Source organism: Aegilops tauschii, chromosome 4, assembly GCF_002575655.3.
Source record: "Aegilops tauschii subsp. strangulata cultivar AL8/78 chromosome 4, Aet v6.0, whole genome shotgun sequence".
Classification (NCBI taxonomy): Eukaryota; Viridiplantae; Streptophyta; class Magnoliopsida; order Poales; family Poaceae; genus Aegilops; species Aegilops tauschii.
Window position 1 is genome coordinate 275,447,066 of NC_053038.3, and position 18,366 is coordinate 275,465,431.

Sequence of the window (18,366 nt, forward strand, 5' to 3'; positions counted from 1 at the left end):
AGAATGCTTTACATCCTCTGTCAATGCTATCGAGCACCCACTTCGGCGCATCTGCCGCAATCAGATGGTGAATGGGCCGCACCCTCACGACGTTGTTGACAAGAATCAGTCTGCCTGGTCTAGTAATCATACCTCTCATCCATCCCGACAGGAAGTTTAGCACCCCATCCACCAGCGGCTGCCATTGGTTACGAGTAAGTTGCTTGATAGAGAGCTGTAGCCCAAGATATTTGCATGGAAAGCACTGGATCTTCCAAGGTAGAGCCGCCGCAACTCTCTCAGTGTCGCCCTCTCCCGGTCTAATTAGAATCGCCGAAGATTTTTGATAGTTGATTTTCAGACCCGACGCTTCCCCAAAGATATGCATCACCTCCTTGACTTTGTAAACTTCAAGATGATATGCTGGCTCAGTCTTTCGGGGTGCTCATAAGGATAGGGTGTGCGTGTGTGTTCATAGGGTGAGTGTATGCGTGTGTATATGAGCGCTTGCGTCTGTACCGTGTTAAAAAAAATAGGGCGTGCGTGCATGCGTTTACGAGAGGAGTGTATGTGCAGTGTGTATGAGGGTCTTGTGTCAATTTTTTGGTTAAGATGAAGAAGACGTGCGTAACCGCCGTGCGGTGGTTCTTCCCGTTCTCTCTCCTCTGCTTGTTCCGGAAATGGCGCACCACCTCCTCTCCACTCCTCCTCTCCACCACTACTTTACTTTGCGATCCCTCCACTCCGCCTTCTCCTTCCCCCCGTCGATCGGATCCAATCCACCGCGACATACGCACGGCCAACCCCACCCCACCCCACCCCATGGAGAATTCCCAGTTTGATGCGGCCACGGGACGGTGGTGAATGCAGCAGCGGCGGCGATGATGCTCGGCCTCGTGCAGCTGCTGGTGGGGTTCGTCGTCTCCTGGGAGGCCCTCGAGTTCGTCCTCCGCTACGGCCTCCTCCTCTCCACCCTCAAGCTCCTACTCCTTGCCGCCTTGGCCGCCACGGCCTCGTGTGTCGCCGTCCTGTATGCCCTTTTGGCTCTTCTCTCTTGCACTTGCTCTTCACTTTTCTTGGGATTTTTCTCTTGTAATATAATGTCTAACAAACAAACAAACAAATGCAGCTTGTTTGCCAAGGCTCTGGCATGGGTGCTCCGTCGCACGGCCAAGCTCTCCATCGGCTGCCGCTCCTATGGTTTCAATTATCTCAGGGGCATCACCATTAACTCTCCTAAAGTATGCATCTCCCTGCCCTGCTTAATCATTACTGTAGTAAGTACAGTAGTAGTAGTATTTTATTTCTTGCTCATCACAACCAGTGCCAATCCTTCTTTTTTCAGGGACCGCTCCAGTCCATCTCTGTCGGTGAAATTAGACTCGGCCTGCGCAAGCCACTCACCCAGCTGGGGCTCACCATTCTAACTCAAGGCCCAGTCCTGCAACTGCGAATTTCTGAATTGCACATTGTGCTCAGGCAACCCGCCAAATCTGCAGACAAAAAGAAACCTGCCCCGCGCAAGCCAACCTCAGCCTCATCGCCCAAACCAAAAGGAAATTCCAAAGGCCAAGCAAAATGGAGGCTTATAACAAATGTTGCCAGCCTTTATCACTATCTCTAGTGGACCTCAGGCTCAATGTGATGTCCCTAGCCAGAGCTAGAAAGATCACAGGAGGAACAAGGGGAAAAGTAGCAGTTGACCGAGAACGAAGGAGCTTGGGCAGCTCAATTTCATTCATTAATTCGATAGTGCCTGCTGGGAGGTTACAGGAGTACTTAAGCATTACCCTTACAGCCGGGCTCCACCGGGACTCACACACGCACGCTTACAGACACGTAATCGGCCGATGGGCCTGCCCTGTCATACACCGCCTTGTCAGTAGGTGGGGGTGTGACAATTGCCCCTCCTTGAATGGTAGGTTGGTCCCAGATTGGTGCTGCTGGAAAACGATTCTTGAGGACATAGTAATCCTCCCAAGTTGCATACTCCACCGGTAGAGAAGACCACTGGACTAGAATTTGAGTGCTTGCTGCATTTCCTTTCTTAACCATACGCCTGTCCAGTATAGCTTCAGGTTGTGGTGCATTGACTTGCCAAACATCAGGGGTTGGCATGGTAGTGAAAACTGGAGTGTACTTGGAAAGAAAAGGCTTCAACTGTGAGACATGAAACACTGGATGTATAGCACTGGATTCAGGTAACTCGAGCTTGTACGCCACCTCTCCTATCTTCCCCACGACCTTAAATGGTCCAAAGAATTTGAACGCCAGCTTGGGATAAGGACGATTAGCAACTGATGACTGAGAATATGGTTGCAGTTTCAGGAGAACATCACCCACAACAAAGGAGCGTTCAATGCGGTGCTGATCTGCATAAGTTTTCATCCTGTTTTGCGCCTTGACCAGATTGTCCTTAAGCAGTTCAGTGAACTTCTGGCGTTCAGCCGCAACATCAAAAGCCGATGAAGAAGGATCCACATTCAAATTTGGTAATGCACCAAAATTTGGTTCCAACCCATATAATGCCTTGAAGGGGGAGCATTTGATGGAAGAATGATAGGAAGAATTATACCAGAATTCCGCCATGGGAAGCCATTGCCGCCATTTGCCCGGGGCGTCATGCACAGCACAACGGAGGTACTGCTCGAGGCATTGGTTCACCCTCTCTGTTTGGCCATCAGTGGCAGGATGATTTGCAGTGCTATAACTGAGCTTAGGGCCCACTGCAGTAAGCAAATTTCTCCAGAAGTTGCTTGTGAATATAGGATCCCGATCAGAAACAATTGTTTCCGGAACTCCATGCAATTTGACAACTTGGTCGAGGAACAGTTTGGCCACGGAAGCTGCGGTGTAAGGGTGACGTAGGGGTATAAAATGAGCATACTTGGTCAAACGATCAACCACCACCAGTATCACATTCATACCATCAGACAATGGTAAGCCTTCCACAAAGTCCATGGTAATATCATTCCAAGGTTTGGTAGGAATAGGGAGTGGCTGTAGTTTACCTGCTGGGTGTATATGCTCGTTCTTGGACTTCTGACAAGTTGGACATTGTTTGACGAAATCCTCCACTGCCATCTTAAGCCCATGCCAAAAGAAAACCTTACGCAATCGCTGGTACGTAGCATGAATACCAGAATGTCCTCCCACCGGGCTGTCGTGTAAAGCACTTATCAATTTGGTCTGTAAGGCCAACTGATTGCCAATATAGAGGCGTCCATTGTAACGAATAAGCCCCTTATCCAAGGAATAAACTCTGGAATCCGGACTCTTCACTGCTAATTGAGCGAGTAAGTCCATTGCTTCTGGATCCGCCTCATAAGAATTGAGAATTTCTTGTGCCCAATCTGGTCTGCAAATGGATAAGGCATCGAGCTGGAGGAGATGAGCTACCCTTGACAAGGAATCTGCAGCATTATTCTCACTGCCCTTGCGATACTTAATTGTGAATTGTAACCCCAGGAGCTTAGACATTGCCTTCTTTTGGAGTTCGGTGGTGAGATGTTGATCGGTTAAGGAACAAAGGCTCTGGTGATCAGTCAAAATGGTGAAAGGCCCTCTCTGTAGATAACATCGCCACTTATCAATTGCCATGATCACTGCCATGAATTCCTTTTCATAGATTGACAACTTGCTGTTCTTGATACCTAGTGCTTTGCTCATATAGGCCACCGGATGCCCCTGTTGAACCAAGACCGTGCCAATGCCCGTGTCACAGGCGTCGGTCTCAACAACAAAAGGTAATTGGAAATTTGGAAGGGCCAATACAGGTGTATTTTCCATAGCCTGCTTCAGCATGTTAAAGGCCACCGTAGCTTGCTCAGACCAAACAAAGCCCTTTTTGGTGAGCAATTCAGTGAGTGGCTTGGCTATGATTCCGTAATTCTTCACAAACTTCCTGTAGTAACCCGTTAAGCCCAAAAAACCTCTTAACTCTGTTACATTTGCAGGAAGAGGCCATTGTTGCATGACCGCAGTCTTGTCAGGTTCTGTGGCGACACCATGACTAGAGATTACATGACCCAAGTAGTCAATGCTGTCCTTGGCAAAAGAACATTTTGTCAACTTAGCATACAATTTGTTTTCACGCAGAATACCAAGCACAAGCCTCAAATGCTTCAAGTGTGTCTCCAAGTCTGGGCTGTATATGAGTATATCATCAAGAAAGACAATAACAAACTTCCTGGTATACAAGGCAAAGATGGAGTTCATTAAACACTGAAAGGTGGCGGGTGCATTGGTCAGACCGAACGGCATCACTCGAAACTGAAAATGACCGTGATGTGTTTTTAATGCTGTTTTTTCTTCATCCTCCTCATGCATGCGGATTTGATGATAGCCTGCACGTGAATCCAGTTTAGAGAACACCTTAGTGCCAGCCAACTCGTCCATCAATTCATCAGCAATAGGCAGTGGGAATTTATTTTTAATGGTGATATGATTTAGTGGCCTGTAGTCAACACAAAACCGCCAGGTGCCATCCTTCTTTTTCACAAGTAATACCGGAGAGGCAAAAGGACTTAAACTTGGAGTGATCAGACCTGCATGCATCATTTCCTTGACTTGCCTTTCAATCTCGTCCTTTTGTAAGGGAGAATATCGGTAAGGCCTAGAATTGACAGGTTGAGCATTGTTTGCAGTGTAATGGCATGATCAAAAGATCGGTGTGGTGGTAATGCCTTGGGCTCCTCGAAGACATCTTCAAATTCAGTTAGCAATTTCTGCACATCAGGAGCATTAGACCCTGTCACTTGGTCCGGCGGAGCAGGCTCAATCAGTGCCAACGCCCACACGTCGTTACCCGCTAAAGATTTCCGAAGTTGGTCAATGTCCATGACTTGTAATTGTTGTTGTTGTTCAGTGAGAATACCCTGCAAATGCACTTCCTTGTCGCCATAAGGGAAGGAAATGTGTTTGTTACGCCAGTGACAAGTCATGGGGCTAAAACTGTCCAGCCAGTCCATCCCTAACACGGCATCATAAGCGCCCAAGTCAAGAATTCTCATGTCGTGAGTGAAAGTTGCTCCTTGGCACCACCAAGTGAGATTTGGAACAGCTGTAGTGGAGTAGATGCGTGACCCATCAGCAAGACCAACGGCAATTTTTTTGGCATCTTGGACCGGCAACTGTGCATATTGGACAAATGCTGAATTCACAAAACTTCCCGTACTGCCGGAATCAATAAGAATCAGCATAACCTTGTTGCGCACCAAAGCTCTCAACCTCATGGTATTCACCTCTTCAGTACCCGCCAAGGCTTGAACTGAGAGAACGCAGCAAGCTTGTTCTTCATCTGGTTCTTGCAACAGTTCCAAGGCATGACAAACATTGTCAGATAGACATTCTCCAAAATCTCCGACTTGTATAGTTAACAGCTGAGTTGGTTGCTTGCACTTATGCTCTTTACTATATTTATCCCCACAGCGGAAACAAAGGCCATTGGCTTTGCGGAAATCGCGCAACTGACGCTCACGAGAAAAATCATCTGCTGGCCGGCGAGTTTCTGCTGCTCGGACCACCGCACCAGCAGCATTAGGGGCTGCAGCAGGATGATGTCTGATGGTAGTTGCAGGTCGCATCCGAGGGCGTTGATGCTCTCCCCCAATCTCCTGCTCTTCTTCCTGGATGCGTGCTAAGGATGCAGCCCTGGTCACGCTTGCTGGGTGTTGCAGACGGACGGCAGCTCGCAGCTCATCACGTAATCCATGAACAAAATGAGAGACAAACCACTTGGAGTTCAGGGAAGCATCAGTGGAGAGCAAATGATACATACAAGCATCAAAGGATCGCTTGTACTCCGTCACAGTTCCTGTTTGCCGAAGCTGCAATAAAATTGACATCTGCCCATCGTAATCGTCAGTGCCAAACTCTGCAACTAGCGCAGCAATGAAGGCATCCCAAATAATCTGACGATGTGTGCGCTTGTAGGCTTGCAACCAAAGAGCAGCATGATCCTCAAAGTACAGTGTGGCAGTGCTAATCCAATGATGAGCAGGGACGTTGTACATATCAAAGTATGTGTAGCAATTGTCGATCCAGAGTAATGGAAACTGCCCTTTGAAGACCGGAAATGCATGTTTGGGAGGCTTGAGGTGAAATCCGTCGCGGCGGTCGTCGCGGTGCTCGTGGCAGTCGTGGTCGTCGCCACGGACGCGGCGGCGCTCGTAGTAGTCGCCGGCGTCGCGGCGGCGCTCGTAGTAGTCGCTGGCGTCATGGCGGCCCTCGCGTCGCCCGCGTGGAAGCTCCTCACCGCGAGGTTCGTGCGGTAGTTTGCTCTCCTTGTCGACTTGCCCCTGGTGGTGATCCTCGGGGTCATCCTCGTCGGGTAGCGACACGCGCAGGGGGGCGCCGTTGCCTCCGAGCTGGGGGCCGCCGTTGCCTCCGCCGCCGATCTGATTTTGGGCGGGGTCATGGGAAGGAGCAGCCGGCGAGCGCGCTCGCTAGACCTCGTCCAGATCCACGTGCAACTCACGGAGCTCGGCCGTCACCGGAGCGAGCTTATCCTCGAGTGCTTTGGTGAAGAATTCCTGCAGGGATTGCTGCATCGCCTCCATCCCTAGCAATACGAATCGGGTCTGGGCGTTTGGGGTTGGTGGAGGACGCGGCGCCGTTGTGTGGAGTGGAACGAACTGAGTCTGATACCAATTGTGATGTCCCTAGCTAGAGCTAGAAAGATCACAGGAGGAACAAGGGGAAAAGTAGCAGTTGACCGAGAACGAAGGAGCTTGGGCAGCTCAATTTCATTCATTAATTCGATAGTGCCTGCTGGGAGGTTACAGGAGTACTTAAGCATTACCCTTACAGCCGGGCTCCACCGGGACTCACACACGCACGCTTACAGACACGTCATCGGCCGATGGGCCTGCCCTGTCATACACCGCCTTGTCAGTAGGTGGGGGTGTGACACTCAAGGTACCTCCCTCCTCTGTCAATTTTTTTAGTGATGTTACTTTTGACGGATAACATGTCATTTTCTTACTGTAGACTCCAAAAGCTGCTCTTGGCATCAAGGACTTTAAGATTGATTTATCTAAATCTGGAGCACTGCATCCAGTCCTTAATGTTCAAATACACCTGATACCTTTATTTGTACAAGCGTTAGAGATAGATGGCACAGAAAATGATTCTTCATCACCATTTAACAAATTGGATTGGTGGGTGAGTGGACAATACCCTTCAGCTATGGACACTACTGACTGCAGCTCTTTCTTGCTTGAGGATATAGCACTCTCGTGTGAGCTTCATCAGAGGTAACCCCTCAATGGGATGCTTTGCAAACACTCTCGACACTGTATGGTCATTTTAGTAGAAAACTAATCATTGGTGGCTAGGATCTCCGGTGTTTTGATTGAGAAGTAGTAGCTGTTGGCGATTAACTGATTACTATTTTCATCACATGTCTCCGCACACAACTAATTGCTATTTGCTGTACCTTTTTAATGCTTCTTACTGCAACATAACCATAATGTACTCATGTGAACCATAGCAGTCACAAATATAATTTCGGAAACCACCTTCTGCAATTCAACTTTTGCCTCTAATACTTTGCGGTGGATAAGGCGGTTTTATCTATCCATAAGTTACTTCCTGCACCCCCAGAACTTATCGATAAGCCTCAAAGAAAATGTGCATTTTCAGTCTACTTTTGTTCAATGAAGTTCAGGATAATCAATTATCCCAAGGCTAACAATCAGGGTCATATAACAATTGTTCCATGCCTATGTGAAGATTAAATTGCCACCCTAGCTGTTTTGATCGTATTCGGGGAACCCATTCGATTACAGAAACTGCATGTGTTGCATCATTAGTGTTAGAGTTATACTATAAGTCATGTAGTACTCCTTTGTATTTATCCCGTTGTATAAGGGGTTTCCTGCATATGTTCCACACCTATACATGTATATATATATCGGCCTATGGCCTCATGGGAATACAAGTTGCTTATTCCTAACATGGTATTAGAGCTAGGTCAATTTTTTGCACGCTGCAACTCGTGCTATTGATCCGTCTCGATCGAGTCCGGCTCGTCTTCCTCTCGCTCGAAGCTCGAAGCCGCCGTCGCTCCCTCCCGCTCGAAGCCCGCTTCGCCCGCTCCTCGCTCCCTCCCGCTCAAAGCCGCCGTCGCCGCGGCTGCTCCCGCTCGAAGCCCGCAGCTGCTGACGCTGCTCCCTCCCGCTCGAAGTCAGCCGCCGCCGAAGCTCCCTCCCGCTCGAAGCCCGCAGCTGCTCCCGCCGAAGCTCCCTCCCGCTCGCAGTCAGCCGCCGCCGAAGCTCCCTCCCGCTCGAAGCCCGCAGCTGCTGACGCTGCTCCCTCCCGCTCGAAGTCAGCCGCCGCCGACGCTGCCTCGATCGATTTCTCTGCCCAGATCGAGCATCCCGTTCCCGATTGGAAGTTCTGATCTCTGCTAAAAAAAAATATATATGTCTGCTGCATCGGGCTATGTAGTTGTCCCTCGCTGTCCGGTGATCTTCGATGGTACTAACTACACCGAGTTCGCTGGCATCATGCGCATTCACATGCGTGGCATTCGTCTCTGGGGTGTTCTTTCTGGCGAGGTCTGCTGTCCGCCACGTCCGGTTCCTCCAGTGGCCCCTACTCCGCCGACTCCACTGGTTCTTCCTACGGACGCTAATCAGGCCGCCAAGGATGCGGCTAAGCTTGCTGATGAGGCTGCTGATCGTGCCTATGATGAGAGGGTTTTGGCCTATGAGGAGGCTCTTCAGATGTATCATGGTGCTTTGTCTGTTTACACCCAGTGGCTTGATGATGATGCTCGTGCTGCAGCTGTTCTCACTGCTAGTGTTCTGCCTCAGTTTGCTTCTGAGTTTCTGGGTCTTCCTACTGTCTTTCAGATGTGGACCTGTCTTCGTCAGCGCTATGAGCCCTCTGGTGATGCCTTATACCTTTCTGTGGTTCGTCAGGAGCATGCTCTTCAGCAGGGTGACTCTACTGTTGATGACTTTTATGCACAGAGTTCTGCTATCTGGCGCCAGCTTGATTCTCTCCGCAGTGCTGGTTGTCGTACTTGCTCCTGCTGCCAGGCTGTCCAGGCCAATTTGGAGTTTCATCGCGTCTACGAGTTCCTGTCTCGGCTCCGTAAGGAGTTTGAGCCCCAGCGTGCTCAGTTGTTTGCTCGTGGCCGTATTTCTCTCATGGAGGCGCTTTCGGAGATTCGTGCTGAGGAGACTCGCTTACGTGGTGCTGGTTTGCTGGAGGTTCCCTCTGTGCTCGCTACTCGGGCTTCTTCCACTCCACCTGCTGCATCAACTCATTCTCGCTCCAGTGCTCCGCCGCTCTTACCCACTCCTTCTGGAGGCTCAGGTCGCCCCCGTCCACATTGTGACTACTGCAACAATGATGGTCATATTGAGTCCCAGTGCTACACAAAGCGGAAACACCTGCGCAAGGCGCGATCACCATCCTCAGGGACTTCGTCATCTCCCTCGACAGCTTCAGCCATTGCTTTGACTGAGCAGGATATTCTGAGACTTAAGCGTCTGCTTGCGGCTTCAGGTTCTTCCTCGACGGGTACTGCTGGTTCTGTGACTGATGCTTCCCGCACTGCGCAACCGCCCTCTACACAGTCAGGTACATCCCCATGGGTTCTGGACTCTGGAGCTTCTTTTCATATGTCTTCTCATTCTTCCGCTTTGTCCTCTCTTCGATCGCTGGATTCTCCTGTTCATGTCTTCACTGCTGATGGTACTCCACTTTCTGTTGCTAGTAGAGGCAATCTTTCCACTCCTCCTTATTATGTTCCTGATGTTGCTCATGTTCCTCGACTTACTATGAATCTGTTTTCTGCTGGTCAACTTACTGATTCTGGTTGTCGTGTCATCCTTGATGTTGACTCTTGTTCTGTTCAGGACCGTCGCACGCACACTCTGGTTGGGGCTGGCCCTCGCCGCCGTGATTCTCAGGGTCTTTGGGAGTTGGACTGGCTTCATGTTCCTTCCGCTGCCACCACCATCGCCAGTTCATCCGCCGCCAGTTCCTCCGCTTCTGTCGCTTCTGTTACGGGTTCCTTCAAGCAGTGGCACCATCGACTTGGTCATCTGTGTGGTTCTCGGTTGTCGTCTTTAGTTCGTCGAGGTCTTCTGGGGTCTGTCTCAGGAGATGTCTCTTTAGAGTGTCAGGGTTATTGTCTTGGCAAGCAGATTCAGTTACCATATTCACATAGTGAGTCAGTGTCTAAGCGTCCTTTCGACTTAGTCCATTCTGATGTATGGGGTCCGGCTCCTTTTGCTTCGAAAGGTGGTCATAAATACTATATTATTTTCATAGATGATTTCTCTCGTTACACATGGCTTTATTTCATGACTTCTCGTAGTGAGGTGTTGTCTATCTATAAGCGTTTTGCTGCCATGGTTCATATTCAGTTTTCTTCACCCATTCGTGTTTTTCGTGCTGACTCCGCTGGTGAGTATATCTCTAAGATGTTGCGTGGTGTCCTTGCTGAGCAGGGTACTCTTGCCCAGTTCTCTTGTCCTGGTGCTCATGCTCAGAATGGCGTGTCTGAGCGCAAGCATCGTCACCTTCTTGAGACGGCTCGTGCGATGATGATTGCCGCCTCTCTTCCGCCTCATTTTTGGGCCGAGGCTATCTCCACTTCTGCCTATCTCATCAACCTTCAGCCGTCCGCTGCTTTGCAGGGTGGCGTTCCTTTTGAGCATCTTTTTGACCGTTCTCCCGATTATTCGATGCTTCGCTTGTTTGGTTGTGTTTGCTATGTTCTTCTTGCCCCTCGCGAACGCACCAAACTGACCGCTCAGTCTGTTGAGTGTGTCTTCTTGGGCTACAGTGATGAGCATAAGGGCTATCGTTGTTGGGATCCTATCGGTCGTCGGATGCGTATCTCTCGAGACGTGACTTTTGATGAGTCTCGTCCCTTTTACCCACGCCCATCTTCCTCGATTTTTTCAGTGGAGGATATCTCTTTCCTCACTTTTCCTGACTCACCTATCACCCCCGTCGCGCCTGTGCCTATTCGTTCCACTCCCTCTGCTTCTCCACCTCTAGTCGATTTGCAGCCACCATCCTCTCCGGTCTCCTCGCCTAGCATGTCACAGGATTCTACGCCTTCCTCTCCGGTGACTTCTTCGTCACCACCCCCCGATCCTATCTTGGTGATTCCTCCTTCTATTGTTCCATCTTATCCTCAGCATTACACTCGTCGTTCACGACCTGTGGATGCCTCATTGGATGAGTCGTCCTCTTCCTCTTAGCCTACTTATAGCTTGCGTTCTCGTCCTCGTCCGCCTGTTGATCGCTTTGGCTTTCCCACCGCTGGTGCTGCTGTTCTTGAGCCAATTTCTTATCGTCAGGCTGTTGTTCATCCTGAATGGCAGTTTGCGATGGCAGAGGAGATTGCTGCTCTTGAACGCACTGGTACCTGGGATCTTGTTTCTCTTCCTCCCGGAGTCCGTCCCATCACTTGTAAGTGGGTCTACAAGGTTAAGACTCGCTCCGATGGTTCTCTTGAGCGTCACAAAGCTCGTCTTGTGGCTCGTGGTTTTCAGCAGGAGCATGGTCGTGATTATGACGAGACTTTTGCGCCTGTGGCCCATATGACCACTATTCGTACACTTCTTGCCGTTGCCTCTGCACGCCACTGGTCTATATCTCAGCTTGATGTTAAGAATGCCTTTCTTAATGGTGAGCTGCGTGAGGAGGTGTACATGCAGCCACCACCTGGGTATTCTGTTCCTGATGGCATGGTATGTCGTCTTCGTCGCTCTCTCTATGGCCTTAAGCAAGCCCCTCGCGCCTGGTTTGAGCGTTTTGCCTCTGTGGTCACTACTGCTGGTTTTTCAGCAAGTGCTCATGATCTAGCATTGTTTCTTCACATTTCTCCTCGTGGTCGGACTCTTCTTCTTCTCTATGTTGATGACATGATCATCACTGGGGATGACCCCGAGTATATTGCCTTTGTAAAGGCCCGTCTCAGTGAGCAGTTTCTTATGTCTGATCTTGGACCTCTTCGCTACTTTCTTGGGATTGAAGTCTCTTCCACCTCTGATGGCTTTTTTATATCCCAGGAAAAGTATATCCAGGATCTTCTTGCTCGTGCTGCTCTTACTGATGAGCGCATTGTTGAGACTCCTATGGAGCTCAATGTTCACCTCCGTGCTACTGATGGTGATCCTCTCCCTGACCCGACGCGTTATCGTCATCTCGTTGGCAGTCTTGTCTATCTAGTTGTCACTCGTCCGGACATCTCTTATCCGGTTCATATTCTGAGTCAGTTCGTCTTTGCTCCCACATCGGTTCACTATAGTCATCTCCTTCGTGTTCTCCGATATCTTCGGGGCACGATCTCTCACCGTCTATTCTTTCCTAGCTCCAGTTCTTTACAGCTTCAGGCCTATTCGGATGCTACGTGGGCTAGTGATCCTTCTGATCGCCGTTCACTTTCTGCTTACTGTGTTTTTTCTTGGCGGTTCTCTCATTGCCTGGAAGACGAAGAAACAGATTGCAGTTTCCCGTTCGAGTGCTGAGGCTGAGTTGCGAGCCATGGCTCTTTTGACGGCAGAGGTGACTTGGTTACGGTGGTTACTTCAGGATTTTGGTGTTTCTGTCACTACACCGACTCTGCTCTTATCTGACAGTACAGGTGCTATTAGCATTGCACGTGATCCTGTGAAGCATGAGCTCACCAAGCATATTGGTGTTGATGCTTTCTATGTGCGCGCTGGTGTGCAGGATCAGGTTATTGCTCTTCAGTATGTGCCTTCCGAGTTACAGTTGGCGGATTTCCTGACGAAGGCCCATACTAGAGCACAACATGGCTTTTATCTCTCCAAACTGAGTTTGAGGGGGGGTGTTAGAGTTATACTATAAGTCATGTAGTACTCCTTTGTATTTATCCCGTTGTATAAGGGGTTTCCTGCATATGTTCCACACCTGTACATGTATATATATATCGGCCTATGGCCTCATGGGAATACAAGTTGCTTATTCCTAACAATTAGATTGAGTTGGCTTGCTTTAGCTCATCTCCTGCACTCCTATATATTGGCCCATTCAGCCTGAATACACGTGATCCACTTGAGTATTTTGCAGTTGTAACATTATTTATAACACTCTTTAGGGATAAAAGAATTAGAGTCAAGAATTTGGATCTGATGCCTGGTCCAATTGCTGTGAACCTGGAAGAAAAACTATTCACCAAGAAGCCCTCTGCTTCTACTGTTGCTGATCAGAAGGATGAATCTACTGAGGATAATAAATCAGCTGCCAAACCCGAGGGGAGCAAGCTTTTGTCATTGAATAAGAAGATCGATTTGATTCCTGAAAAGGTTGTATTTATTTCCTGCAGTACCACTGATGTTTACCATTTTTTGTTATATATGGGCATTGTCTTTCTCCATATATAGTTCTATGCTTTCTAGCTTCTTGTGAAATTATTAAACAAGACACATAGGCCACTTTTGTCCACCAAATGGATGAGACCATAATATTCTTAGTTATATTCACTTAGCTCTGCAACACACCAATATTTTTGTAGGCTAGATAATTCGAATTCCCGATGAATGCACAACCAGGCTAAGATGTGTTATTCTTTATGTTTTTCAGTTACCTAACTACTGTTCTCCACTTGTAATATTTTAGCATGGAAAAACAATCCTCTGCCTCTTAATACATTTAACTATGACTTTTTGATTGAAAACATGCTAGTACTCTAAGAAGTGTCCAACACAAATATCATGAGCTGATATGATATAACATGTACTCCCTCTGTAAAGAAATATAAGAGCGTTTAGATCACTACTTTAGTGATCTAAACGCTCTTATATCTCTTTACGGAGGGAGTAACACATGTACTGTAGTTCATAACAATTGTATACTCCAGGTGCAATTTCAAATATTTATTGTTGGCATCACCTCAGCATCTTCTACAGCTCTTTGTTTTGCCATTTGAAATTGTTACATGTTACATTTTTTTTAATGTAAGTTGGCTGCCGGGTTACCATTCACTAAAATGCAGTTGTTCTTTGGAAGGTTAGCTTCAATATGTCCAAGCTAGATCTGAAGTTTTTGCCAAAGGACCATGGCCTCTCGATCAACAACGAAATTGGTAGCATTTCTGTGAGACTTATGAAGTCACAGCCTCAGAATGACTTAGGGGTGGCTCCAACACACCTTTGGTTGGAAACTGACGTGACAGATATTCATGTATGTTTCTGTGTTCTCCTATGAGTGATCTAGTTTTTTCAACTTAGATTACGTTATGATGATTATTTGTTTCTTCAGCTTCTGATGGATGGTTCTACATCTGTATTAGAGGTCGTGAAAATTGCAACTGTTGTTTCAGCTAATATTCCCACTCAGGTCAGTTTAGTTTGCTTGCAGTGTAAATTTGTACTGCTGTTGATCTAATGATTTCTCTTAAGAAATTTCTGCCGGCTGCAACTCGATATTTACTGTAAATTGCTGCATTTGTTGGAAAACACTTCACTTATGAACCAATAGATTTACAGTTCTTTCATAATTTTGGCTGGACTAGGTCTCTGTGCAAACAAAAGTAACATCTGTATTAACTATGGAATAAAACTACCATTACACTAGTTGTATCTTCCAGTGATGTGGTACAGCCATATCCACTTCTTTTGAAATCTCTGTCCGAGGTATTGCTTTGAGATCGTTAATTAGAATGCATAGGTGGACTTGGCTATGTGGACTCATAATTGCCAATATATGACTAGAGAAAATCTTGGTAATTTGCATACTTGACTTCGCCAAAGCTGTTTTCATGGCCAATAGAGTGAGTCCAAAAGCTTGGTGTGTCTACCGTATGTAGGTGATGTTTGGTACATTGTCATGTCTTGCATTCATGCATACATGTGCATACAAAGGAGGTGATCATATGGTCAGTTCTTATAGGATTGAGCAAATCGTAGGCTGTCATGTCCTTGTTTTCAGGAAGACAACTTTTTTCACATCCCTGTTTTTTTTGTTATACTTTTTGTTGTGTAATATCTTCTTCATAGCATATGTGTTGATGCATTGCCTTCTCTCAGTCAACAGAGCCAATTCGAGCGGAAGTAAATATCAAGATCAGTGGGGGCCAATGTAATCTTATTATAAGCAGAATTAAGCCACTGATCTTGATGAAGTCAGCTAAAAAGAAGCCCCTTGTTCTTCATGAAAGTTCACAACAAGACAAGGTGCCCAAAGAAAAATTAGCACTGGCTTTGGTACTTACATTCTCAGTACCCGAGTTGTCTGTTGTGCTTTATAGTCTTGATGACATACCTCTGTTCCATGTAAGTTCCTTATCATGCGCTCTGTTCTACTCTGAATGTCCATGAGTCTTTGAACAATTCTTGTAACATGACTACTCTATTAAGCTATACTGATGCTTGATATACACAGTACAAATCACGAATTATTTCAATGTGTTGTTTGTTTCTTTTTACATTTTTAAGAAGAATATTCTCAAAATGCTCCACATTTGTAATGACTGAGCAATGGTAATATAATTGTATGATCAATGCATTTGAATGTCATGACTGAACCCTGGTAATGTAGCAGTTGCAAATGATTTCAAGGTGTTCTGGTTTACATTTGTTCTTTCAATAATAACGTCATTTTAAGGTATTATTTGAGTTTTGAAAAGTTTAAAAATCAATTGGCATTTCAGCATTTCTGAGAGAAATTAATTTAGAACATTCCTTGTCTATGCTAATTTTAAATGGGACCAATCTTTTGCCTATTCATACACTCATGGAGGCCAAATGCTAGATCCATTTCTGCGATATTCCTTGTCGTAGCCATAGCAATACTATATCATAAAATGTAATTTGACACAGTCAATTCCTTTTGCTGTTCTGTTCACTCACCTGCATGCCAAACTGCCTAAACATTGGATATGACCAGATGGGATCAACTTAATTTTACAGTAGCATGTTGTTCCACTTCGAAGGCACTTATCCTTGAAACTCTTGGAGATTATATGCTTGTGAAGTAAATGTAGTTATTACTTTCTTAATAATAGAAATTGTTGTCTGCCCACATTCCCATTTATCAAGACCATGCCAACATGATTTAATGAATTATGAGATTCATGTCTTCTTGGTACTGCAGAAATATTAAGGTTTCAAGCTTTCATGTGTCCAAATTATGAATCACATCAAATTGGTATGTTGCCATTTATAACTACTAACCTTAGCTGTAAATACTGGATCATGCATTGTTGCTTGCTGTCTACTCATTTTTCTGCAAGTAAGTTGGTAAATCAAGGACCTGAACTGCATGCAAAGCTTGGAGAATTAAAATTCCTTGTTGCTGTGAAACATCAACAGTTGATAAATGAAAGCATTTCGGGCACCTTACTGCACATTAGTCGCTCAACTCTTGATCTGGAGCAAAAGGAGGCAGGCAAAGATAGTGGTGTTGACCATGCTAAATCTGCTCTCTCTGCTAATATATCTGGAATAGGAATGCATTTCTGTTTTTATTACCTTGAGTTGCTTTGTACAACTGCAATGTCCTACAAGGGTTTTTTGAAAAGCATTCGCCCCCCTAAGAAACGACCTGTACATGAGACTTCTCAAAAATCTACCAAGAATGCTAAAGGAGCACAGCTAGTGAAGATTAGTGTTGAGCAGTGCTCTATTTTGTATGTTGGTGACATGAGGCTTGAAGATATGTCCGTAGCAGATCCAAAGCGTGTAAATTTTGGTTCACAAGGTGGCCGTGTTATGATAACCGATGATGCTAATGGTGGCCCAAGGATGGCCTATGTAAACTCGACCAGGTTTCCAGATAATAAGAATGTTAACTTCTCCACTTCTCTTGAGATTAATCGATTTGGTGTATGTCTGAACAAGGAAAAGCACTCCATGCAGGTTGAACTTGGAAGATCCAGATTAACACATAAAGAATATCAGTTTGATGATAATCCTGCAGAGGAGGTTACACTTTTTGATGCGCAAAAGGCAAAGTTCGTCAAGCGTTCTGGTGGGCAGAATGACAATGCAGTCTGCTCCCTCATCAATGTGACAGATATAGTAGTCAGGTATGAGCCAGATCCCTGCCTGGAATTACTTGAAGTAGGCACGCGGCTTAAATCAGTTCTGCACAGGCTGAAACTCCAGAATTCTGCTACTGAGGTAAAAGATGAAACAGCGCACATGGATACTTTGACAAAAAAAGATCCTACAGACAATAGCCAGCAAGAGAAGGCACAAAAGAAACGGGAATCAGTTATTGCCATTGATGTGGAATCATTGAAAATTTCAGGTGAACTTGCTGATGGGGTTGAAGCAATGGTTCATGTTGGCTCCATTTTTTCTGAGAATGCCAAGATTGGTGTTTTGATTGAAGGGGTTGCGATTATTTTTTGTGATGCACAGCTTTTCAAAAGCAGCCGTATGCAGATTTCACGCATCCCGATTTCTGTTTCGGACAGCCTTCCTGATAAGAAGTTTCAGTCTGCAACTACATGTGATTGGGTTATTCAATTGCGAGATGCTTATATATGTCTGCCTTTTAGGTTGCAGCTGCGGGCTATTGATGATGCAGTTGAAGATACGTTGCGGGCATTTAAACTTATTTCTGCAGCAAAAACATCCGTATTATTTCCTGAGAAGAAACCTAGCAGCAGCAGCAGCAGTAAAAAGAGCAAATCAAAATCCACGGTATTTCGGTATATCAGGTTAATTGTACGTGACCTCACAGCAGAAATTGAGGAAGAACCTCTCCAAGGTTGGCTTGATGAGCATATGACTTTAATGAAGAATGTATTTAATGAGTCCATAGTTAGGTTGGATCTGCTCGATCAGCTTGAGTCAGCCAAAAACAAAGACTCCCCCAAGGCAAAATTGGATGGCTCTGCTTCTGAAAATAGCAATGACAGCCCTGATGTTTATGTTGATGCGCCTGGCATGCAATCTCTTGAAAAGCTTAGAGAAGAAATCCATATACAGGCATTTAAATCATATTACCAGGCATGTCAGAAGTTGTCAGTATCAGAAGGGTCAGGTTCATGTTCAAGTGGCTTCCAGTCAGGATTTAAGATGAGTAAACAGAGAGCATCAGTTATGTCAATCTGTGCAAAAGATGTTGACGTGAGCCTATCAAAGATTGATGGGGGTGAAGGAATGATTAGTTTTGTTAAAAGTGTGGATCCTGTTTGTGCAAAAAATGATATTCCATTTTCCCGGTTGTATGGCAGCAATTTTACTTTGAAAGCTAAATCATTATCTGCGTATATAAGAGATTATACATTTCCACTCTTTTCTGGAACCTCTGCTAAATGTGATGGACGGCTTGTGCTTGCCCAGCAGGTTAGCCTTTGATGCCGTGCACTCCTTTCATCTATGGAATACTATTAGAACTATAAATTCACCCTTTGGCAATAGTACTCAAACATCATAT

The 18,366-nt window shown here is 46.2% G+C and overlaps 1 protein-coding gene and 1 pseudogene across 1 annotated transcript in view; both read left to right on the plus strand.

Annotated features, from left to right (window-relative positions):
• Positions 1 to 439: 439 nt before the first annotated feature.
• LOC109741866 (protein ABERRANT POLLEN TRANSMISSION 1-like) overlaps positions 440 to 18,366 on the plus strand; it is a 33,642-nt gene continuing 15,715 nt past the window's right edge. The window contains 10 exon segments of the mRNA XM_073496557.1: positions 440 to 1,009; positions 1,109 to 1,220; positions 1,325 to 1,583; positions 1,586 to 1,620; positions 6,970 to 7,235; positions 13,076 to 13,283; positions 13,987 to 14,160; positions 14,239 to 14,316; positions 15,006 to 15,244; positions 16,157 to 18,275. Coding sequence (XP_073352658.1) covers positions 861 to 1,009; positions 1,109 to 1,220; positions 1,325 to 1,583; positions 1,586 to 1,620; positions 6,970 to 7,235; positions 13,076 to 13,283; positions 13,987 to 14,160; positions 14,239 to 14,316; positions 15,006 to 15,244; positions 16,157 to 18,275 — 3,639 coding nt within the window. The 5' untranslated portion in view covers positions 440 to 860.
• On the plus strand, positions 8,253 to 9,613 carry LOC123493767 (uncharacterized; annotated as a pseudogene).